The sequence below is a fragment of the Scyliorhinus torazame genome, chromosome 3 (assembly GCF_047496885.1).
Source record: "Scyliorhinus torazame isolate Kashiwa2021f chromosome 3, sScyTor2.1, whole genome shotgun sequence".
Taxonomy (NCBI): Eukaryota; Metazoa; Chordata; class Chondrichthyes; order Carcharhiniformes; family Scyliorhinidae; genus Scyliorhinus; species Scyliorhinus torazame.
In genome coordinates this window covers 13,980,249-14,005,138 of record NC_092709.1, presented here as the reverse complement: position 1 = coordinate 14,005,138, position 24,890 = coordinate 13,980,249, and the positions used below count along the sequence as shown (strand labels likewise).

Below are 24,890 nucleotides of genomic sequence, written 5' to 3'. Positions count from 1 at the left end.
TGAGTGAGTTTGCTCTGGTTTCCTCCCACAAGTCCTGAAAAACGTGCTTGTTAGGTAAATTGTACATTCTGAATTCTCCCTTGGTGTATCTGAACAGGGGCCATAGTGTGGCGACTAGGAGATTTTTACAATAACTTCATTGCAACCTATTTGTGGCACTATTAAAGATTATTATTATTATACGTTGGCTATAAGAGCCGGTCTGAGGATCGTGACTCAGCCCTCGTTATGTTCTGCACATTACACTAGATGAGTAACAGTATATTCATTTTTGGGGGAAGATTGAATATTTGTAACACAGTTAAACTGTTGCAAGATTTTACCTATTCTATAGAAGAATTAGAAGACTTTTTCCTGCCTGGATGTATGATATTCAATATAATTATTTCATACAAGTGTAATTTGAATCTATTTAATCAGTAAACTTGTAGAGTAGAAAGAGCGAATGGCTTCTGTGCAACAAAGTGGAATGATTGGACAACATGGATTTTCATTGTCAGTGAGAAGCAATGGAGTCAAAGAAAAAAGAAAAGTACAGCACAGGAACAGGCCCTTCGGCCCTCCAAGCCCGTGCCGACCATGCTGCCCGACTAAACTACAATCTTCTACACTTCCTGGGTCCGTATCCCTCTCTTCCCATCCTATTCATGTATTTGTCAAGATGCCCCTTAAATGTCACTATCGTCCCTGCTTCCACCACCACCTCCGGTAGCGAGTTCCAGGCACCCACTACCCTCTGTGTTTTTAAAAAAAGAACATGCCTCGTACATCTACTCTAAACCTTGCCGCTCGCACCTTAAACCTGTGCCCCCTAGTAATTGACCCCTCTACCCTGGGGAAAAGCCTCTGACTATCCACTCTGTCTATGCCCCTCATAATCTTGTAGACCTCTATCAGGTCACCCCTCAACCTCTGTCGTTCCAGTGAGAACAAACCGAGTTTATTCAACTGCTCCTCATAGCTAATGCCCTCCATACCAGGCAACATTTTGGTAAATCTCTTCTGCACCCTCTCTAAAGCCTCCACATCCTTCTGGTAGTGTGGCGACCAGAATTGAGCACTATACTCCAAGTGTGGCCTAACTAAGGTTCTATACAGCTGCAACATGACTTGCCAATTCTTATACTCAATGCCCCGGCCAATGAAGGCAAGCATGCCGCATGCCTTCTTGACTACCTTCTCCACCTGTGTTGCCCCTTTCAGTGACCTGTACACCTAGATCTCTCTGACTTTCAATACTCTTGAGGGTTCTACCATTCACTGTATATTCCCTCCCTGCATTAGACCTTCCAAAATGCATTACCTCACATTTGTCCGGATTAAACTCCATTTGCCATCTCTCTGCCCGAGTCTCCAAACAATCTAAATCCTGCTGTATCCTCTGACAGTCCTCATCGCTATCCGCAATTCCACCAACCTTTGTGTTGTCTGCAAACTTACTAATCAGACCAGTTACATTTTCCTCCAAATCATTTATATATACTACAAACCGCAAAGGTCCCAGCACTGATCCCTGCGGCACACCACTAGTCACAGCCCTCCAATTAGAAAAGCATCCTTCCATTGCTACTCTCTGCCTTCTATGACCTAGCCAGTTCTGTATCCACCTTGCCAGCTCACCCCTGATCCCGTGTGACTTCACCTTTTGTACTAGTCTACCATGAGGGACCTTGTCAAAGGCCTTACTGAAGTCCATCTAGACAACATCCACTGCCTACCTGCATCAATCATCTTTGTGACCTCTTCGAAAAACTCTTATCAAGTTAGTGAGACACGACCTCCCCTTCACAAAACCATGCTGCCTCTCACTAATACGTCCATTTGCTTCCAAATGGGAGTAGATCCTGTCTCGAAGAATTCTCTCCAGTAATTTCCCTACCACTGACGTAAGGCTCACCGGCCTGTAGTTCCCTGGATTATCCTTGCTACCCTTCTTAAACAGAGGAACCACATTGGCTAGTCTCCAGTCCTCCGGGACATCACCTGAAGACGGCGAGGATCAAAGATTTCTGTCAAGGCCTCAGCAATTTCCTCTCCAGCCTCCTTCAGTATTCTGGGGTAGATCCCATCAGGCCCTGGGGACTTATCTACCGTAATGTTTTTCAAGACGCCCAACACCTTGTCTTTTTGGATCTCAATGCGACCCAAGCTATCTACACACCCTTCTCCAGACTCAACATCTACCAATTCCTTCTCTTTGGTGAATACTGATGCAAAGTATTCATTTAGTACCTCGCCCATTTCCTCTGGCTCCACACATAGATTCCCTTGCCTACCCTTCAGTGGCCAACCCTTTCCCTGGCTACCCTCTTGCTTTTTATGTACGTGTAAAAAGCCTTGGGATTTTCCTTAACCCTATTTGCCAATGACTTTTCGTGACCCCCTATTAAGTTCCTTCCTACTTTCCTTATATTCCACACAGGCTTCGTCTGTTCCCAGCCTTTTAGCCCTGACAAATGCCTCTTTCTTTTTGACGAAGCCTACAATATCTCTCGTTATCCAAGGTTCCCGAAAATTGCCGTATTTATCCTTCTTCCTCACAGGAACATGCCGGTCCTGAATTCCTTTCAACTGACACTTGAAAGCCTCCCACATGTCAGATGTTGATTTTTGTCCTCGGGTGTCTGTGTGATGCAACCTTTAAGAAGCTAGAGGACTGAACAGTTCACATTTATATCGTGTTTTTCTGTATGAAACACATTGGAGTTTACAACTTATGCAAAATTGATTATTTCCCTTATTAATTTGTGAACTGTAGGAGAATGTTTTTGAGGTTTAATCTGGATTTTGTATAGTCGGAATGGTTTATTACACAGTGGGGAAATCCACTTGCATGCAAATCAAAGTCCAGGTTGTTCCTGAATTTGTCTGTACTTGTGTTCCTGTATTCCTGTTTTTAAAAAAAAAAGCAAGCTTTAGTTATTAGCAGCTGCTCTTATGTCAGCTGTGCATGTTTGTACGTGTATCTTTCTATGTACTGGAATCAAAATCACTGAGGTGGAACGTGTGAAATATTACTAAAGCTCAGGAAGGACTTCTTGTTCCTATGAAATGGGTGTTGATTGAACCAAAGGGTAGGCGAGCCGGAGAGCTCATCAGAAGGAAGCTCAAATGAATGAAGAATACTCTACTCTAAAGAATAGGCGTTCAGAGGAGCCAAGTGTTTCACCAGGATTGTGAAAGGGCCATGTTCCCATTACCATTTTGTTTATGTACTTAACAGCTAATACTGGCATGAAGAAGTTTCCCCTACCCACCGATCTTTCACTATCTTTTCTGCTACGCATTAGGCTGTACTGTGCACTTGGTCCCAGCACTACCCTCTTACAAAAGCCGATAAAATGCACTTGATGATATTGGAAAGATAAAAATAGAGCAAGCAGGATAATGTGTGCCTCCAACGTCAACTACTCATTCTCACCTAGAATAAGGCAGTGTTTATTGCCCATCCCTAATTGCTGTTGAGTAAATCTTGATGAGCCGCCTTCTTGAACCACCACAGTACATGTGAACCCACTCGTGTTGTTAGGGATGGAGTTCCAAATTTTTGCCCCAGTGACAGGGACGTAATGACAATATTTACAATAGAATATAGTATGTTAGCTGGTAGAGGTTGGGGGTTTGAAATATGCTGTGAAGGAGCCTTGGCAAATTACTGCAGTATGCTACGACATTGAGCTGCACAGGGTGACCCTTTGTTTGATGGACTGCTAGCAAGCCTGTGGGAGAAGTGGGGAGCCAAGTCTGTGGGAACCTGGAGGAGAGTGCTGGCAAGTATTTGAGATGGAGAAGGGGGACCCACAGCTGCACATACTGACGCTGCTTGCTCACAACCTGACCTGCCATTCACCTGCAGGACACCTGAAATGCAAACCATATGTATGCCAGGCCCAAGGCATTTGCAGAAACAAAGCCTCCAGGAAAAGAACATAGAACGTTATAGCGCAGTACAGACCCTTTTTGGCCCTCGATGTTGCGCCGACCTGTGAAACCACTCTAAAGCCCATCTACACTATTCCCTTATCGGCCATATGTCTATCCAATGACTGTTTGAATGCCCTTAGAAGTTGGGACAAGAAGCAAACGCATCCTGGAAAGACCTGATTTGGGATGTGGGGCAAAGAGTCAAATTACAGGCAGGTTTGTGCTGATGGTGGAAAGATTAAATGTGGTCAATTAAATGTGGTCAATAAGTTATGTTTGAATTGGCTGCATTGCCCTGAAAGGTGTGGTGTTGGCAAATGGAAAATATTCCATCACGCTCCTGACTCGTGCCTTTTTAGATGGTGAACAGGTTTTGAGAAGTTACTATCTACAGATCTCCCAGCCTCTGACCAGCTCCTGTGGCCACATTATTTATAAGGCTGGTCCAGTAAAGTTTCTGGTCAGTGGTAATGCCGTAGGCTGTTGATGGTGAGGGGTTTTGCCATTCAATGCAAAGATGTTGAACTTGCTCTCGCTCAGTGCTTGTACTTATGGAGGGAGAAATTGTCATTTTGTTGATGTTTTTCAATCCTTCATTTATGATAAATTGGCAAAATATAGAAAACTGCTTAATTTTTAACTAAGCATTTAAAGTGCTAACTCTATTGTGGACACTAATTGTGTTATTTTATCTTTCAGTTTAAAAAGTTTAATCGGTCAAATGGTTTGTCTGAAGACTTGATATGGAACTGCAAAATAGTAATCAAGGAACGGGAAGTGGTACTTAAGCTTATGAACAGATGTGCAGAAATTTCCCAAAGATTAGAGATGCAAGTGACGGAAATAACAGATGATGGTGGAAGTCACAGGACCATTGAACAGCCAGCTATTCTGAGTAAAAGGTTAGGTGTTTCCACTTCACACATACATGCAGGCTTTAATAAACACAATATTTTAATACAACCTGCTTTAAAACAAAAATGAATGCATCACAGAACCTGTGGAAAGACGATTAAGGATTAAGTAAATTTTGTTCAAGTTGTAAAATGGTGAACCAATATCTCTGAGAAGTAACCCTTTAAGTTTCACCTTGTACCACATTTTCTTTTAATTGGGAGCCACAAGTTTAGGGCTGTAGATTTCTTCAGTTGGTAGAAATGCATATAAAGATCAGAAAAGCATGAGGGGTCTAAAACATGACATAATTAAGTACTAACTGGTCCTTAAGAGTAAAGGTGCACCCTACATACAAACTTATGAGCTGATATAAGGCTGCGTTTCCCAAACATTTCCAACCATTAAATCCTTCTGACCTCCCAGGAGTACTGGCGGAACATTCTTATTATGTCGAAAAGTTAAACCACAAAAAATTGATTGTGGTGCAAGCATACAAAAACAAATTTATAAAATTATTTTCTATTATGTCTCAATTTATTATAATTAAAAAGTTCTTAATCAACAAAATCTTGGCTTTTTGCCATTTTTAGTGGGGGGGGGGGGGCTACTTTTCCTGATTCGTTCACTATTAGGAGTGCTACTGGAGAGCTGCATTCTCATATCAGACATGCGTGCACACTTTCTTTTCAGGAGCACCCACACTCTCACCTATATCCCCTGCCCCATGACTACTGCGTATTTTGCTTTGCTGTCTACTCTATCTGCCACCTACTTCACCATTTGCTTGCCTTCATGTTCATTCTCGCCCTTGTCTGGGACTTTGGCAATAGCGGCTAAGTAAGTGTGTAATCGGAGGACTACTTCTCAGTGCATTGGCCAACACAGGCTGAAAACTGTCTCTGATTGGATGTGGGATGTGCCATTTGGTACCCATCCCTAATTGCCCTTGAGTTAAGGGTCAACCATATTGCTTTGTGGGTCTGGAGTCACATGTAACCGGGTAAGGACAAATCTCCTTCCCGACAGGGCATCAGTGAACCAGATGGGGCGTTACAACAATAATCGATGATGGTTTCATGGTCATCATGAATTCATTTTATTGAATTCAAATTCCACCATCTGCCTTGGTGGGATTTGAATCTGGTTTCCCAGAGCATTACTCTAGATATCTGCTTTACTAGTCCAGCGACAATACCACTACGCCACCTCTGGCGCTGGCTTAGCACACTGGGCTAAATAGCTGGCTTTCAAAGCAGACCAAGGTAGGCCAGCAGCACGGTTCAATTCCCGTACCAGCTTTCCCGAACAGGCGCCGGAATGAGGCGACTAGGGGCTTTTCACAGTAACTTCATTGAAGCCTACTTGTGACAATAAGCGATTTTCATTTCATTTCATTTTTTTCTACCCTGGTGCAAGGCACTGCTATTTAAGTGCTACGCTTGGAAACTGATATGTTGCTAATGCTATCCCAATAGTTTTAATCCATCATACACCAGGAAATTATTGATAAACTAATCTTGATTAGACAGTGGAAAATATTACCTTTTTTAAAAAATATATCATTGAAATTTTTCATTCACTATTTTCCCCCTTACACATCAGACAAAAAGAAAAGTTAACAGTACAAGTAACATGATAACTACAATCTAATAAAGAGTAACTAACTAACATGGTAAACTAACCAAATAACATAAAATGAAACTCTTCCCCCCCCCCCGGGTTGCTGCTGCTGGTCATCTATCTTCCCTCTAACGTTCCGCTAGGTAGTCGAGGAATGGTTGCCACTGTCTGGTGAACCCTTGAGCCGATCCTCTCAGCGCAAACTTAATCTGCTCCAGTTTAATGAACCCCGCTATATCGTTTATCCAGGCCTCCAGTCCGGGGGGTTTCGCTTCCTTCCACATGAGTAAAATCCTACGCCGGGCTACTAGACGCAAAGGCCACGACATCGGCCTCTTTCGCTTCCTGCACTCCCGGCTCATCCGCAACTCCAAATAAAGCTAACCCCCAGGCTGGTTTGACCCGGACCTTCACCACTTTCGAGATCACTCCCGTCACTCCCCTCCAATACCCCTCCAGTGCCGGGCACAGCCAGAACATATGCGTGTGGTTTGCCGGGCTTCCGCCGCACCTCCCACACTTGTCCTCCACTCCGAAGAACCTGCTCAACCTTGCTCCCGTTATGTGTGCACTATGCAGCACCTTAAATTGAATCAGGCTAAGCCTGGCACATGAGGAAGAGGAATTTACCCTGCTTCGGGCATCCGCGCACAGACCTTCCTCTATCTCCTCCCCGAGCTCTTCTTCCCATTTTCCTTTCAGTTCGCCCACCAGCTCCTCCCCCTCTTCTCTCATCTCTCTGTATACCTCTGACACCTTGCCCTCCCCGACCCACACCCCCGAGAGCATTCTATCCTGGATCCCCTGTGTCGGGAGCAATGGAAATTCCCTCACCTGTTGTCTTGTGAACGCCCTCACCTGCATATACCTAAAGAAATTTCCCCGGGGCAGCTTATACTTTTCCTCCAATGCTCCCAAGCTCGCAGACGTCCCGTCTATAAATAAATCTCCCACCCTCCTAATTCCCAACTGGTGCCAGCTCTGGAATCCTCCATCCATTCTCCCTGGGGCAAATCTATGGTTGTTCCTAATTGGGGACCCCACCAAGGCACCCAGCACACCTCTCTGTCGCCTCCATTGCCCCCAGATATTTAATGTTGCCGCCACCACTGGGTTCGTGGTAAATTTTTTTTGGTGAGAACGGTCGTGGCGCCGTCACCAGCGCCTCTAGACTCGTCCCTTTACAGGACTTCCTCTCTAATCTTTTCCACGCCGCTCCCTCTCCTATCATCCATTTACGGATCATCGCCACGTTGGCGGCCCAGTAGTAGTTGCCCAAATTCGGCAGCGCCAGTCCCCCTCTGTCTCTACTACGTTGTAAGAACCCCCTCCTTACCCTCGGAACTTTCCCTGCCCACACAAAGCTAGTGATGCTCCTGTCTATTTTTTTGAAGAAGGCCTTAGTGATCAGTGTAGGGAGACATTGGAATACAAATAGGAACCTCGGGAGGACCATCATCTTAATTGCCTGCACTCTGCCCGCCAGTGACAGTGGCTGCATGTCCCACCTCTTGAAATCCTCTTCCATTTGTTCCACCAATCGTGTCAGATTAAGTCTGTGCAAGGTTCCCCAGCTCCTGGCTATCTGAATCCCCAGGTATCGGAAGTTTCTTTCCACTCTCCTTAAAGGCAGGCCATCTATCCCTCTACTCTGGTCCCCAGGGTGTATCACAAAAAGTTCACTCTTTCCCATGTTAAGCCTATATCCCGAGAAATCTCCGAACTCCCTCAATGTCTGCATGACCTCTGTCATCCCCCCCTACTGGGTCCGTCACATACAGCAGTAGGTCATCTGCGTAGAGTGACACTCGGTGTTCTTCTCCCCCTCTAATCACCCCTCTCCATTTTCTGGAGTCTCTCAGCGCCATGGCCAGTGGTTCAATTGCCAACGCGAACAGTAATGGAGATAGCGGGCATCCCTGTCTTGTTCCCCTGTATAGTCGGAAATACTCTGATCTTTGCCGACCCGTGACCACACTTGCCATTGGGGCCCCATAGAGGAGTTTGACCCAGCGAACAAACCCGGCCCCGAACCCGAACCTCCTCAGCACCTCCCATAGATACTCCCACTCCACCCTATCAAATGCCTTCTCTGCATCCATTGCTGCCACTATCTCTGCCACCCCCTCTGCTGGGGGCATCATTACCACCCTAATAGCCGTCGCACGTTAACATTTAGTTGTCTCCCCTTTACGAATCCTGTCTGGTCTTCGTGCACCACCCCCGGGACACAGTCCTCTATCCTCGTTGCCAGCACCTTTGCTAGAAATTTGGCGTCTACATTTAGTAGTGAAATAGGCCTATAGGACCCGCACTGCAGCGGATCTTTATCCCGCTTCAAAATTAGCGATATCGTCGCCTCCGACATTGTCGGGGGTAGAGTCCCCCCTTCCCTGGCCTGGTTAAAAGTCCTCACCAACAGCGGGGCCAGCAAGTCCACATATTTTCTATAAAATTCCACCGGGAACCCATCTGGTCCCAGGGCCTTCCCTGCCTGCATGTTCCCCAGCCCCTTGGTAACCTCGTCCACCCCAATTGGTGCCCCCAGGCCTTCCACCTCCTGCTCCTCCACCCTCGGGAACCTTAATTGGTCCAAAAACTGCCGCATCTCCTCTTTTCCCTCCGGGGGTTGGGACCTATAAAGTCTTTCGTAAAAGGTCTTAAACACCTCGTTTATCTTCCCTGCTCTCCGCACCGTAGCTCCCTTTTCGTCTCTAATTCCCCCTATCTCCCTCGCCGCTGTCCTCTTTCGCAGCTGATGGGCCAACAGGCGACTAGCCTTTTCCCCATATTCATATCTCATCCCCTGTGCCTTCCTCCACAGCACCTCCGCCCTCCTAGTGGTCAGCAGGTCGAACTCCGTCTGGAGTCGTCGTCTCTCCCTGTATAGTCCCTCTTCCGGAGCCTCCGCATATTCTTTATCCACCCTTAAAATCTCCCCCAGTAATCTTTCCCTTTCCTTGGCCTCTGCTTTCCCTTTGTGGGCCCTGATGGAGATCAGCTCTCCTCTGACCACCGCCTTTAGTGCTTCCCATACCACTCCCACTCAGACCTCCCCGTTGTCATTGGCCTCCAGGTATCTCTCGATACATCCCCGCACCCTTCCACAGACTCCCGCATCCGCCAACAATCCCACATCTAATCGCCAGAGTGCACGCTGCTCCCTCTCCTCTCTTCCTAGTTCCAGGTCCACCCACTGTGGGGCATGATCTGAGATAGCTATGGCTGAATGCTCAGTTTCTTCCACCCTCTAGATCAACGACCTTCCCAAAACAAAAAAAACTATCCGGGAGTACACCTTGTGAACATGGGAGAAGAAGGAGAACTCCCTGGCCTTCGGTCTAACAAATCGCCATGGATCCACTCCTCGAACCCTGGGTCCAGCACGGTGTTGAAGTCTCCCCCCATTATCAAATTTCCTACCTCCAGGTCCGGGATACGTCCCAGCATCCGCTTCATGAATCCCGCATATACGTTAACCAACACGACCTCCGTTCCCTCCAGCCTGCCACTCACCATCACATATCTGCCTCCACTATCTGCTACAATGCTCCTAGCTTCGAATGATACCCGTTTCCCCACCAGTATGGCCACCCCTCTATTCTTTGCATCCAGCCCTGAATGGAACACCTGTCCCACCCATCCTTTCCTTAACCTAACTTGGTCCGCCACCTTCAGGTGTGTCTCCTGGAGCATAGCCACGTCTGCCCTCAGTCCTTTCAAGTGCGCGAACACTCGGGCCCTTTTAATCGGTCCATTTAGGCCTCTCACGTTCCACGTGATCAGCCGCACTGGGGGGCTACCTGCCCCCTTCCCGTGTCGGCTAGCCATCCCCCTCTCTAGGCCAGTCCCACGTCCCGATTCCGCGCTCCCACCCGTTTCCCAGGTGGCGCATTCTAGCCCCGACCACCCTTTCTTTAACCAGTTCCTCTTTGATTTCTGCAGCAGCAACCCAGTTATCCTCCTCTCTTCCTCTCTCCCCCCCCCCCCCCCCCCCCCCCCCCGCTAGATCCCCATCTAGCGTGATTGCTCCCCCATATTACTTCTGAAAGTCAGCTGACTTCAACTGACCCCGGCTTCTCCGGCTCACTCCTTGACCCCCCCCCCCCCCGTGGGGAACTCCCATCTACCTTGCGCCTATCTTCCCGCCATCACCTTTCTGGCGTGGGAACAAGGACAGTAGGCCCCGTATTCTCTGTAGTTGTCCCGCCTCTTGTGGCGCAGCTCCCTCTACCGCCCCATTCCCATTCCTCATCCCCCACCTGTCTCTTCTTTCCCCCCACAGGCGCCCACATTTCTTAGTGTCCCCCCCCTTCCCAATTCACATCCCTATATACATCGACAGTGTCATTTCCCCTCTAAGATCAGAGTTCCGATCCAGTTTCTCGTCTTTAATAAAGGTCCATGCTTCTTCCGCCGTTTCGAAGTAGTGATGTCTCTCCTGGTACGTGACCCATAGTTGCGCCGGCTGCAGCATCCCGAACTTCACCTTCTTGTGTAGCACCTCCTTGGCTCGATTAAAACTCGCCCTCCTTCTCGCCACCTCCACCAATCCTGGTACACCCGTACCACCGCATTCTCCCATCTACTACTCCGTACCTTTTTGGCCCATCTCAGAACCACTTCTCTATCATTGAAGCGATGAAATCGCACGATTGTCGCCCTAGGTGGTTCTCCCGCCTTTGGTCTCCTCGCAGGGACCCGATGAGCCCCCTCCACTTCTAAGGGGCCTCAGCTCCCATCAGCGAGCTTAGCATCGTGCTCACGTAAGCCCCGCAGTCCGCTCCTTCCACTCCCTCAGGAAGACCCAGGATCCGAAGGTTCTTCCTTCGTGCTCTGTTTTCTAGGGCCTCAATCCTTTCAATGCACTTTTTGTGGAGCGCCTCGTGCGTCTGTGTTTTGACCGCCAGGCCCAGGATCTCGTCTTCATTATCCGTCACCTTCTGCTCCACCACGCGGAGCTCCGTCTCCTGGGTCCTTTGTGCCTCCTTAAGCCCCTCAATTGCCTGTAGCATCGGGGTCAGCACCTCCTTCTTAAGAATTCGTCTTGATCGGGCCCCCATGTCGCCTGGGCTTTCTCCGCCGCCATCTTGCTTCTTTTTTCCTCCTGTCCCTTTCCTCGAGGATTCTTCGCGATGTAGCCACCACCGCCGCTATTTTTCTGTTTCGTTGGGGGGGACTCCCTGTTAACTCACCCCACACCGGGTTTCGTCCTGAAACAATTTCCCGTTGGGGCTCTTAAAAGAGCCCGAAGGTCCGTTTGAGCTGGAGCCGCCGAAACGTGCGGCTTAGCTGGGCATCGCCGCAACCGGAAGTCAAAATATTACTTTTTTAAACTATGTGAAAGTTATGGATGGCATAATGGACATACAAAGTTTGAGAGTAAGGCGGTCAGACTAAAATATTTTGGGGTGTTAACAATTTTGTGAAGGAAGGCTATCAATTGGTTAAAAAGTACTCAAGATATTTGATGAACTTCTGAGCTTTAACCAGAATTAACAGTAAATTAAGTGTGTCAGTCCAAAAATAGTTGGTCACGAATGGAAAGGGTTTAATTGTTGCAGACAGCTCTGCAAGGCTCTGTTTTGGTTTCCTTATGTGTGCACTAAATATTATGAAAGGATAATGTTGGAAATGTGAAATAGAATGGAAAATGCTGGGAAAAGCAGGTCAGGCAATATCTGTAGAGAGAAAAACAGGTCATTGACCTGATACTTTAACTTTCATCAGAACTGGAAAATGTTAGAAATGTAAGAGAATTCAAGCAAGGATTGATGAGGGCAAAGGTTGATGGATTTACAAAGGGTGTTCGATAAAGTGCCACGTAACTTAACAGGCTTGTCCGCAAAGTTGAAGCTCATGAAATAAAAGGGACAGTGGCAGCATGGATGTGATGTTCACTTAATGTAGCACAGTGGTTAGCACTGTGGCTTCACCGCACCAGGGACCCGTATTCTCTCCCTGGCTTGGGTCACTGTCTGTACGGAGTCTTCATGTTCTCCCTGTGTCTGCTTGGATTTCTTCCGGGTGTTCCGGTTTCCTCCCACAAGTCCCGAAAGAAGTGTTTGCTAGGTGAATTGGACATTCTAATTCTCCCTCCGTGTACCTGAACAGTCGCCGGAGTGTGGCGACTAGGGGATTTTCACAGTAACTTCATTGCAGTGTTAATGTAAGCCTACTTGTGGCACTAATAAAAGATTATTCTTATTATTATGTCATAAGTATCGTGAACTGATGTGCGAGGACTCCAGGTAAAATCGACACAATTTAATGCAAAGAGGTGTGAAATGTTTGGCAGGAAAAATGTGGAAAGGCAGTATCTTAATAAAGGATACAATTCTGGTGTGTGTGCCGGAGCAGAGGAACCAACGAGTCTGTGTGCATAAATTGAAAGTGACGGGGCAGGTTGAGCAAGTGATCAGTAAGACAGGGATTTAGATTTCTATAGAAGCAAAACATGCACAAGCAAGGAAGATATGGTGGACTTTTATACAATACCGGTTAAGCCTCAACTGAGTATTGTGCCCAATTCTAAGCACCATATTTTAGGAATTATGCAAAAGCATTGGAGAGATTGCAGAAAAGATTTATAGGAATGGTTCTGGGGTGAGAGACTACAACTATGAGGATAGATTAGTAAAGTTGGATCTGTTCTCCTTGGGACAAAAGCAGGTTAAGAGGAGATTTGATGGAGATATTCAAAATCACAAGGGGCCTGGATAGATGGGAAGAAACTGTTGACTGGTCGTGAACCAGAGGACAAATGTCAGAAGAACCAGAAGCAACATGAAAAAAATTGATTTCACACCGTGGTCAGGATCTGGTATGCACTGCCTTAAGTGGGTGGAGGCAGTTTCAATCTTGGCATTCAAAAGAAATTTGGATCATTATCTGAAACTATATTTTTTATTTAAAAATTAAAAATTACAATGCACCATGGACATCTGCATCATGGCAGGCTATGTCCTCCTTCTGTGCTCTAACCAAAATATAGAGGCAGAAAATTCACCATGCCTCACCTTCAAATAGTCCATCTCCAACTCTTGCCTTTGGCTTCTCTCTCTTTCTGGGAATAAACTGTTAATCAGTATCTATTATAAAGTTAGTTTGAATGTACTTCCTCCCACCTCATTTCCCTTAAGGACTCTCTTCCATTATTCTATCTTTGTCACATCTGTTCCATACCTGTGCTGCTTTTTTTTTTTTCTTAATTCAAATAATGTGAGTTTCGCTGGTAGAGCCAACATTTATTTCCCACCCATAATTACCCTTCTGAAGGTGGCAGTGAGCTGCCTTGAAACGCTCTAGTCCTTGTGGTGGAATTGCACCTACTGTGCTGGTAGGAAGGGAGTTCCAGGATTTTGAACCAGCTCTATTGAAGGAGCAGGAATATATTTCCAAATCAGGATGATATCAGGAGGGGAAATTTGTGATGTAAATCCCATGTTCAGTGTGGTAGGAAAGAGTAACAATTGCAATTAATTTGGAATTTACTCTTTTGGCATTTTTATTTTTATTCGTGTTATTCTAGGTTAAAAAAACATAATCTCCTTAAGTCATTTTATGACCTCTGGACATTCCAAATACTTCAAAACTTCTGTTTGCAGTTTAACTGAATTTGATTGCAGTTGGAGACAGGACACCAGGGAGTGAACCTTTCTCAACTCTGCCAGAAGAAAGACTGGACAAGACGGGAACTGCAAAGAGGCAGGCTTCCTAATGAATAATAATCTTTATTATTGTCACAAGTAGGCTTACGTTAACACTGCAATGAAGTTACTGTGATAATCCACTAGTCCCCACACTCCGGCAACCAGTTACTGTCCAGCTAACCAGGGAATTGGGATAGAAATAATGTCTTAAGATGAGTGCAATTAAGAGAATAGAGACCAAGGTATTGATCAGAAGAATTCAAGGAAGAGTAGACCAAGTGTTTTGAATTAGAGTCAATTGTGTAAACCAGGTTTAAAGTGAAAAACAGACTTCAGAAAGTTTGATGTCATTTTAACAGATTCTGGGACTGTAGAGTTAAAGCAAATGTGAACAGTTGGTACAGCAGTCAAGACAAATAAATCCTAATGGGAGGGGTGTAAAATCTGGATACTGGGTCCACTGTTAAAACTGGGACAGAAGCTGTGTTTAAGAGTCATTTAGAAAAGCCTGACTAGATTGTGGAACCTAGACTGCTGCCGAAAAGCAATGTGAAAGAATATTTTAAAGCGTGTTTTTGGGAGTAGTGTTTGGAAACTCCTCACGTGACCATTATCTGAGGGGGATTCTGAGGAGTAATGCACAGACAATAACTTGGGTTCAAAGAGGAGTGTGGGTATTTGACCACAGCCAATCTGTGGTTTTAAAAGGGACTTGTGTTACTGATACCATTGTAGCTTGAGATGTATTTTGCAATCCGTGTTGGTCTTAAAATCTATGTATTTGTTAAGCTAAGGGGGAAGTAAGGGAATATTGTAACACAATCCAAGCTTTCATGTTTAATTAATGATTATTTCACTCGTTAAAACTAATTAGCAGTCCTGTGCCTGTTCCTCCACGTTTTTAAAAAACGGTCAAAGTTACGGTCTTTTGAGCCAGGGTTCCATTCTGGAATCTTCCTATCGAGTTGTAACACCAACTGGGAGCGTAACAATAACTGAATAGGAACTTCTGTGTTCATCCTTGATGGTCTTAGCTGAAAAATCGCTGAAAAATCGCATTTTCGACAGGGCAGAGCTTCCTCAATACTGCAGTAATATGTTATCCGGGATTATGTGCTGCGGAGGGGAGCCTGAATCCACAACTCAAAGATGCGAGTGCTGCTACTGTCCAAGCAGACTCCTTGATATTTGCAAAATAATCCTTGAATGCCTTGCTGAGCCTAGGATTCCTTGTCCAGTATCAAGAATGCATATAACTTCGTAATGCCAGCATGATATTTAAGCTATTAGTGACTGAGACAACCTCTAATGGGATGATTTTGGTCGGTTTTGTTGGCTCTGCTGAGGAGCCTACTTTTAGCTGTTTTTAATAGTACCTTTCTCTTGTGCTTGTTGTTTTACCAACTATTTTAATCTCTACAGAATTTGTTGGCATTGCAGGGGCCTGATCAATTCTGTTTATTGCGTATCTGTTCTTTCTCCCTCTAGGGTACAGCACCATTGGTGATTCCTCATCTACCACACCTCCAATAAAATTTACATAATGAATTCACCAACTTACCATAAATTTAAATCCTGAAACTTTTCCCCACCTCCTCGTATGTTGGTGTGATGTATTGAGCAAAGTTTCTAATGACCTGTACAAACGGTGCACTAATATTTATCAGCCTGATGAACACCACAATTATACTTTTTGAAAACAGTAAATCAAAATAATGTTGAATGTGGCTGCAAGGGGATCAGGGCTGGGATCCAAAAATCCAAGGATGTGTCCTTTTGAAAGGACAGACAGATGGGCAAAGGGGGTGGGGTTGCATTGTTAGTAAGTAATGTAGTTAAATTGGTAGCAAGAAGGCATAGAATCTGTATCTAGATTTGAGGAATTGCAAAGGTAAAAAGACCCTGATGGGAGTTATATACAGGCCCCCTAGCAGTAGTCAGGATGTGGGGCAGAAAATAAATCCGGAGATATAAAAGGCAATATGACAATAATCATGGGGGACTTCAATATGCAGGTGGACTGGGAAATTCCGGTTGGTAGTGGATCCCAAGAAAAGGAATTTGTGGAATATCTAAGATATATATTTTTTGGAGCAGCTTGTAACCGTGCCTACTCGGGAACAGGCAATTCTGGATTTGGTGATGTGTAATGAGGCAGACTTGATTAGGGAACTTAAGGTGACGGAACCCTTAGGGGGCAGTGACCACAATATGATAGAATTTACCCTGCAGTTTGAGAGGAAGATGCCGGAATCCGATGTAATGGTATTACAATTAAACAAAGGTAACTACAAAGACATGAGGGACGAGCTGGCCAGAGTTGATTGGAAAAGGAGCCTAGCAGGGAAGATGGTGAAACAGCAATGGCACGTGTTTTTTGGGGTTATTCAGGAGACACAACAGAAATTCATCCCAAGGAGGAGGAAACATGCTAAGGGGAGGACAAGGCATCCTTGGCTGACGAGGGATGTCGAGCAGCATAAAAGCAAAAGAAAACGCATAGAAAGTGGCGAGAATTAGTGATGGACTGTGAAGCCTTTAAAAATGAGCAGAGGACAACTAAAAAAAGTACTAAGGGAGGAGAAGATGAAATGCGTGCAATGTAGCTATTAATATAAAAGAAGATAGGAAACTTTTTTTATATAATAGGTAAGAGAGAGGCAAAGATGGACATTGGGCCAGTGGAAAATCAGGCTGGAGAAGTAGTAACAGGAAACAAAGAAATGGCAGATGAACTGAATAGTTACTTTGCATCAGTCTTCACGGTGGAAGACACCGGTGTGATGCCAGAGCTCCAGGAGAATTGGGGGGCAGAGGTGAATGTAGTGGCCATCACTAAGGAGAAGGTTCTGGGGTAACTGAAAGATCTGAAGGTGGATAAATCACCTGGACCGGTTGGACTACAGCCCAGGGTTCGAAAAGAGATAGCTGAGGAGATTGTGGAGGCATTGGTGGTGATATTTCAGGAATCACAGGTGGCAGGGAGGGTCCCAGAGGACTGGAAAGTGGTAACACCACTGTTTAATAAGGGAGGGAGGCAGAAGACAGGAAATTATAGGCCGGTTAACCTGACTTTGGTCATTGGTTAGGTTTTTGGGTCCATTATTAAAGATGAGATTGCGGAGTACTTGGAGGTGCATGGTAAAATAAGACTTGAGTCAGCACGGCTTTGACAAGGGGAGGTCCTGTCTAACAAATCTGTTGAGAGTTCTTTGAGCAGGTATCAAGGAAGTTAGACAAAGGAGAACCAGTGGGCGTGATTTATTTAGATTTCCAGAAGACCTTTGACAAGGTGCTGCATAGGAGACTAAGTGCCCATGGTGTTAAGGGCAAGATCTTGGCATGGATAGAGGATTGGCTGACTGGCAGAAGGCAGAGAGTGAGGATAAAGGGGTCTTTTTCAGGATGGCAGCCGGTGACTAGTGGTGTGCCTCGGGGGTCTGTGCTGTGGCCATAACGTTTCACAATATACATTAATGATCTGGAAGAAGGAACTGAAGGCACTGTTGCTAAATTTGCAGATGGTACAAAGATATGCTGAGTGACAGGTAGTATTGAGGAAGCAAGGGGGCTGCAGAAGGACTTGGACAGGCTAGGAAAGTGGGCAAAGATGTGGCAGTCGGAATACAATGTGGAAAAGTGAGCTTATGCACTTTGGAAGGAGGAATGGAGGCATAGACTATTTTCTAAATGGGGAAATGCTTAGGAAATCAGAAGCACAAAGGGACTTGGAGATCTTGAACAGAACTCCTCGGGTTAACCTGCCGGTTCAGTCGGCAGTTAGGAATGCAAATGCAACATTAGCATTTATGTCGAGAGGGCGAGATTACAAGAGCAGGGATGTACTTCTGAGGCTGTATAAGGCTCTGGCCGGACCACATTTGGAGTATTGTGAGCAGCTGAGGAAGGATGTGCTGGCCTTGGAAAGGACCCAGAGGAGGTTCCCAAGAATGATCCCCGGAATGAAGAGCTTGTCGTATGAGGAACGGTTGAGGATTCTGGGTTTGTTGTTGAAGTGCAGAAGGGGTGGGGGGGATCTCATTGAAACTTGGATATTGAGGGGCCAAGATAGAGTGGACATGGAGAGGTTGTTTCCACTTGTAGGAGAAACTAGAACCCAGAGGACACAATCTCAGACTGAAGGGACGATCCTTTAAAACAGAAATGAGGAGGAATATCTTCAGCCAGAGGGTGGTGAATCTGTGGAAATCTGCCGCATGAGGCTGTGGAGGCCAAATCATTGAGTATCTTTAAGACAGAGATAGATGGGTTTTTGTTTAATAAGGGTATCGGGGGTTATTGAGAGAAGGCAGGAGAATGGGGATGAGAAACATATCAGCCATGATTGAATGGCGGAGCAGACTCGATGGGTCGAGTGGTCTAATTCTGTTCCTTTGTCTTCTGGTCTTTTGGCTTTGCGCTCTTGAAAGCCCAATGACAAAGTTAAAATATCACTTATTCATTTTGTAAGTACATGAAAGAAAGGAGTAAAAAGATATGCTGATGGTGTGAGAAGATTTGTGTAGAGCATAAACACAGGCTTAAACCAGTTGGGCAAAATAACCTGTATTACTGCTGGTAGCACACTGGTTAGCACAGCACTATTGCTTCACAGTGCCAGGGACCCAGGTTCGATTCCCGGCTTGGGACACTGCCTGTGTGCAGTCTGCACGCTCTCCCCGTGTCTGCGTGGGTTTCCTCCGGGTGCTCCGGTTTCCTCCCACAAACCCTGAAAGATGTTCTTGTTAGGTGACTTGGACATTCCGAATTCTCCCTCCCTGCATCCGAACAGGTGCCGGAGTGTGGCGATTAGGGGCTTTTCACAGTAACTTCATTGCAGTGTATTGTAAGCCTACTTGTGACACTAATAAAGATTATTATTATGTCAGTTCTATGTAATTAGTAAAAACGTTTTGAGGCAGTAGATGTTCCTGTCCTGTTCTGTTCTGTTCATCTATAATCCAAGAGCACCCTCTGGTGGTTGCTTGTGTACTTTTACAATGATTGAGGTTACAAACATAGATGGCGAAACAGGAGTATAATGTGGGTTTTCTGACTATTTAACTATGTTCAAAACAATGCATCATGGCACTGTATTGTGTGGGGGAAGATGCATGTTCCGTCTTAGCTAGCCTTCCAAATAATTTCCTTAGTGTGTTAGGTTAGTGAATTCTAAACTTAGTTCTATTATCAAATGTATCTAGTACTTTTTTTTGTTCCTGAAATTTTCCATGATTTTCTGCTCATCACCTTTGCTGATGGATAAAGTGGAAGGAATGGCCTGTTTCTGTGCTGTACATTCTATGCAGTCTGTTCCACAATTCGGTCACCTGCTTAAATTTTTTTTTAAAAGAATTTCTTTTGACATTATTGCTTCCAAATTGTCTATGCTATCCTCAAACCTTCTTCCCAACAGATTCTTTTCATAATCCAAATTCATGATAGCTGGGAATCTGAAGACTTCTCTCCCTCCAAATACCACCTCACTTTTAGTCTTATGAGGCAGGCAGGCAGGAAAGCGGAGTTAAGGCCACAATCAAATCTTATTGAATGGTAGAACAGGCTTGATGGACTGCATACCCTACTTTTGCTCCTTTTTCTTATGACCTTATGAAGCCCAGCTCTAACCCTGAAATCAGATTGCTTCTCTGGCGTCCAATCTTGAAGGAGCTGTCATTCCCTCCAGCTAAACATTGTCTTCGGCCCCTGTCAGAATCTAGGTACACCGACCACTCTCTCTGTCCCCCTCCCTGGCCACTAATCTTTTTCTTTACAATTGCATTTTATATGTGTGCATGTGCTAATATATTGATTATAATACTGACAAATCTGCCATGGCATTTTTCATGGTGAGTAATAACTATGAGTGATGTCAAAAGTGGTGTGACAGAAATGGCGTGACAGCAGAAGTGTTACAGAAAGTCAGCCAAGTCATGTTTGTAGGACGTATTACATGCAGGAGTTTTTTTCTTAAGTGTGTGTCTTATCTGTCTTTTTCTATGTTCTGTTTTACAGTTTGGAACTTAAACCATATCAACTAGTGGGATTAAACTGGTTGGTCTTGCTGAATAAACATCGAGTGAATGGTATATTAGCGGATGAAATGGTAAGTAAAAAAGGTTCTTTGTCGTATTGCAGCAAATCAATCATTTTGGTTGCCTCGACATTGTTAATCCTGGTTGATGATGCATCCTCTGACACATTATCTAATAACTCAGCAATTCTTTGGACCTGTTCTTGTGTTAACCTAGAAGAATTTGATCGCCGCCCCTATTGTGAATTGAGAAGAACAATGAGGGGCACAGGAGATGCTTCTTATATTTCTATGTACTGAACTCTTAATTCAATGGTACTCTGATCTCTCAAGACTTAAATAATTTCCATTTCAATAATCTCCCAAAGATAAAATGGGATAAGTAGCTGGATTCAAACTTGGCCATGTGGATGGGAATTGAAGTGTTAAATCTGCATTCTTGCTCAGAATTTACACAAAAAACATTTTAACCCTCCTTGATTACTTTACAAAGCTTTTTATAGTTCAAAATTGCAAAAGGAATATTCTGTTCTCAAACGATGACAGCGGTGCTCTTTGAAATGCAAGTCAGTATTTTTTTTTGTTTACAGCACAGAAGGAGATCATTTGGCCCATCATGTATGCATTGGCTCCCAAAAGAGCTACCCCAGCTAGTCCCATTCTCCAGCACCATTTCCATAGCTCTCTAAAATAATCACTTTCAAATATGTATCCACCTGTCTTTTGAAGCCTCTTGTGGAATCTACCTCCACCACTCTCCCAGGCAGCGCAATCCAAATCCTAACAACCCTGAGAAAATAATTTTCTCCTCGTCTCACTCCTAGCTCTGTTGCTGACCATCTTGAAAGTGTGACCTACTAGTCACTGGCATACCAACTAGTGGAAACAAAATATCCTTTACCCTGTCAAAATTGTTCATAATTTGGAACACCTCTTAATCACCTCTTAACCTTCTCTGCTCCAAGGAGAACAAGCCCAATACTCCAATCCTTCTTTGTATCTAAAATTCCTCATTCCTGGTATCATTCTAATAAATCTCATCTGCACTTTCTTTCGGGCTTTAACATATTCCTTAAATAAGACACGCAGAAATTAATACAATACTCCAAGTGTGGTTTGACCAATGATTTGTAGAGGTGTAGCATCACTTTCTTGCTTTATACTCTGCCTCTATTTATTGCCTCTATTTATAAACCCAAGGATCCTGTAAGCCTCCTTAATAACTGTTTGCCACCTTCAGAGAATTATACACTTGAACGCCACCCCCCGAGGTCCCTCTGCTCCCATTCTCCCCTCAGTTGTACCATCAAGTCTATATTATCTCCCCACGTTTCTTCTACAAAAATGCATTGCCTCACATTTCACTTAATTGAATTTCATCTGTCGGGTATCTGCCCATTTGGTCAACTTGTCAATGTCCCTCTGATGTCACTCAGCATCATCCTCACAATTCACTATTCTCCCTAGCTTAGTGTCATCTGCAAATTTAGAGATTTGGCCCTCAACACCCACCTCTGAATCATTTATATAAATCATAAAAAGCAAGGGTCCCAACACTGAGCCCTGGGAAACACCACTTTCAACTCGTCTCCAGTCTGAGAAATGCCCACCTAGATCTCTCCTCAGTTTCATATCTCAGCCGATTTCTAATCCATGCTGCCAAGGATCCTTCAATCCCAAACGTTTTTAATTTATTAACCAACCTACCATGTGACACCCTATCAAATGCTTTCCGAAAGTCCAAATGTACAACATTCGTTACCTTCATCCATTGCCTGTGTCACCTCGTCAAAGAATTCAGTTAAATTTGTCAGACATGACCGGCCCTTGACAAAACCATGTTGACTGTCTAGTGTTAACTTAGTGTATATTTATCTCATCCCATATTATGGCCTTCATCAGTTTTCCCACTACTGATGTCAAACTGACGGGTCAGAGTTTCCTGGGTTATCCTTTGCCCCTTTGTTAAACAACAACGTCACATTTGCAATCCTCCAGTCCCCCAGGACTAATCCTGTGGTCAGAGTGGCGTGGACAGCTCCACAATATGTTCCTTTACCTCTCTGCAATCTATGATGCATCCCATCTGGCCCTGGCAACTTCTCTATCTTGAGTGCTGCCAGCCTCTCTGGCACCTTTTCTTTATCTATCACTATACAGCTCAGTTGCTCAACACCCACATTTCAACTGAGCCATCTAATTTGGTAAAGACAGAAACAAAGTATTAATTAGTACCACTGCCATATCCTCCACTTCACTGGTATTGTTTTCAAGAGGTGAGTGATAGCTTCACCCTGAGGTTTGCCCCACAGTAAATATCGATGGTGTAGATTTCAATGGTTCGCATACTTGGTAGTGTAAGAAGCCAACATTTCCTTTTTATGAGCTAATGGTTTCTTCATGTTTCAATAATTGTTTTATTTGTACACAGGGCTTGGGGAAAACTGTACAAGCTATATCGTTCCTTGCTTATCTTTACCAGGAAGGAGATAAAGGACCACATCTCATCATTGTACCTGCCTCAACCCTAGGTAACATTTAAAACCCAAAATACTAAATTAAGTGGGAATCTATCAAAACAAATACAGTAATTAACTTGTCTTTTTTTTCCTGTTCAATTTTTTCCCACCACTGATCTGTGTCTCTTCAGTTATTGAGACTTGGCAATTTTCCGTAGCGAGTCAAAATAGATTTTTAAAATTTTGAATTTGATTCATTCACCATTTAATAAACATATTCATACTGAACGTTTTTAATTTAACTTTTCTTTAGACAACTGGATTCGCGAACTTAAGCAATGGTGCCCTGCTCTCAAAGTCCTTCTGTATTATGGTAAGATTTGTGTGCCAGAACCCTAATAAAGAGTAAACTGTCATCACAGAATTGGGCTGCAAAACTTTTGTTTGTGTATGTTTTTGATTGCAATCCTCGCCTGATTTAATTGAAACACTTTCTAAATAAAGTACCATAAATCTGGTACCAGAGTCTCCACATTCAATCCTATAATTAAATTTGGCGCGATGGTTTGATCTAGTTGGAGATGGTCATTGCCTGCCACTTGTGTGGCGCAAATGTTACTTGCCTCTTGTAAGCCCGGCCCTAGATATTGTCCAGGTTTTGCATCAAATAGAAGAGAATTGCAGAACTTTGCAAGGAAGAGATGGTGCTCTCTGACTTAATTTACAGTACCTAAAATTAGTCCAAAATGCCAAATATTCTCGGTATATTATATGTAATTAAGTAACCCATCATTCGATGAGCAAAAGGGGCAATGGGTTACTTTCAAACCAGGTTTGTATCTTGGTAGACTAGACACTTGAAGATGATGGGGGGAGGAGGAAAGCGCATCTTTCTCTTGAGACTTTGTGTTCTTTTTCAATGAATGTCTTTGCTGTATTAGCTTAGAGACAAACTGCAATTTTAAGTAAGAATCTCTATTTTCTTTTTACACATTGGACTAGATTTTACTTGTCGGGCATCTCGTGGCATACCCGTTAGTTAAGTTGCTCATTTTATTCAGTTTTTTTAGAAAACAAATTCCTATTAAGTTGTTGGAACAGTGAGCTGATAGCAACACAACCAGGATAACTGGAACCTTAATGAAAGACCAGACCAGTGATCATCGAATTTACAGTAGCCAATATGATTTGAGTATTAATTAGAGGAAGGAAAGTCTTGACTCGGGTACTGAAATTGGGAAGAGAGATAATTGGATGCAAAGAGGCAGAAGGGAAAATAATTTGACGTTTTGAAAATCTAAAATAATGCACAAATTGAAGGAATGCAGCTCTTCTACACTTTTCTGCACTCTGGACAAGCGAGGTTAATTGGCAGTCTTTACCACTTTATTAAAATGATGCTTGTACTTTTTGCACAGTTCAGTGTCCAATTAATGCACAAATGGAGTAACCATGAGAAACCGTTTTCACAAAGTTAACTAAAATGGTGCAAATTAACCAGCAACTTGTAACGATTTTGCAATTCAAGGATTATTTCTTCCCTCAATGCAAGTTGCTGGACAGTTTGCACATCAACGTGTGAATATATCACGCAGCCGGCTTTGCTATTACCATCGTATTCCAGAAAGATAAAAAATATTGCTGTGCTATATTTTCTAATTTCAATACTGGTCACTGGCCAATTTATGTTGCAACTTTGAAACATTTGTGATTGGCCAATTATTTAAATTTCTATTCTACTCGATTGCTATGTTTGACGTTTGAGCTTTGGTCTTTTGCCCCAGTACATAGCATGGTAAAAGAGCAGATACACGATCATTTTGTCCTCTATTCTGCCTGAATGCTTAATAAGTTCTGGCATCTGAATTTTAACACTTGGTTAAGGATCTGTTTTATTAACGGAATGTGGTCATTGCTGGCTGGGCCAGTGCTTATTGCCCACCCCTAACTGCCCTCCATTTTCAGAGGCATTTGAGAGTCAACCACATTGCTGTGGATTTGGAGTTACGTGTAGGCCAGACCAAGTAAGGATGGCAGACTGCCTTCCCCAAAGGCATTAATTAGTGAGTTAGGTGGGTTTTTACAACCATAGACTGGTTTCATGGTCATCATTCGACTTTTAATTGCAGTTTTTAAAAAAAAATTCAAATTTTGCCACATGACATGGTAAGATTTGAACCCGGGTCCCCAGAACTTCCCAGAGTCTTTGGATAACTAGTCCAGTGACGATACTACCATGCCACTGCCCCCCCCCCCCCCCCCCCCCCCCCCCCCGCCACCACTTCATTTATTGGAAATGAAGTT

At 44.2% G+C, this 24,890-nt stretch overlaps 1 protein-coding gene across 1 annotated transcript in view; it reads left to right on the top strand.

The window, feature by feature from the left end:
- The window catches only part of LOC140408305 (SWI/SNF-related matrix-associated actin-dependent regulator of chromatin subfamily A containing DEAD/H box 1-like), a 152,348-nt gene that overhangs the window by 78,368 nt on the left and 49,090 nt on the right, over positions 1-24,890 (top strand). Inside the window, exons 9-12 of the mRNA XM_072495322.1 lie at positions 4,624-4,826; positions 20,109-20,199; positions 22,559-22,658; positions 22,900-22,959. Of these exons, the coding sequence (XP_072351423.1) occupies positions 4,624-4,826; positions 20,109-20,199; positions 22,559-22,658; positions 22,900-22,959 (454 nt within the window). The remainder of the gene's footprint in view (positions 1-4,623; positions 4,827-20,108; positions 20,200-22,558; positions 22,659-22,899; positions 22,960-24,890) is intronic.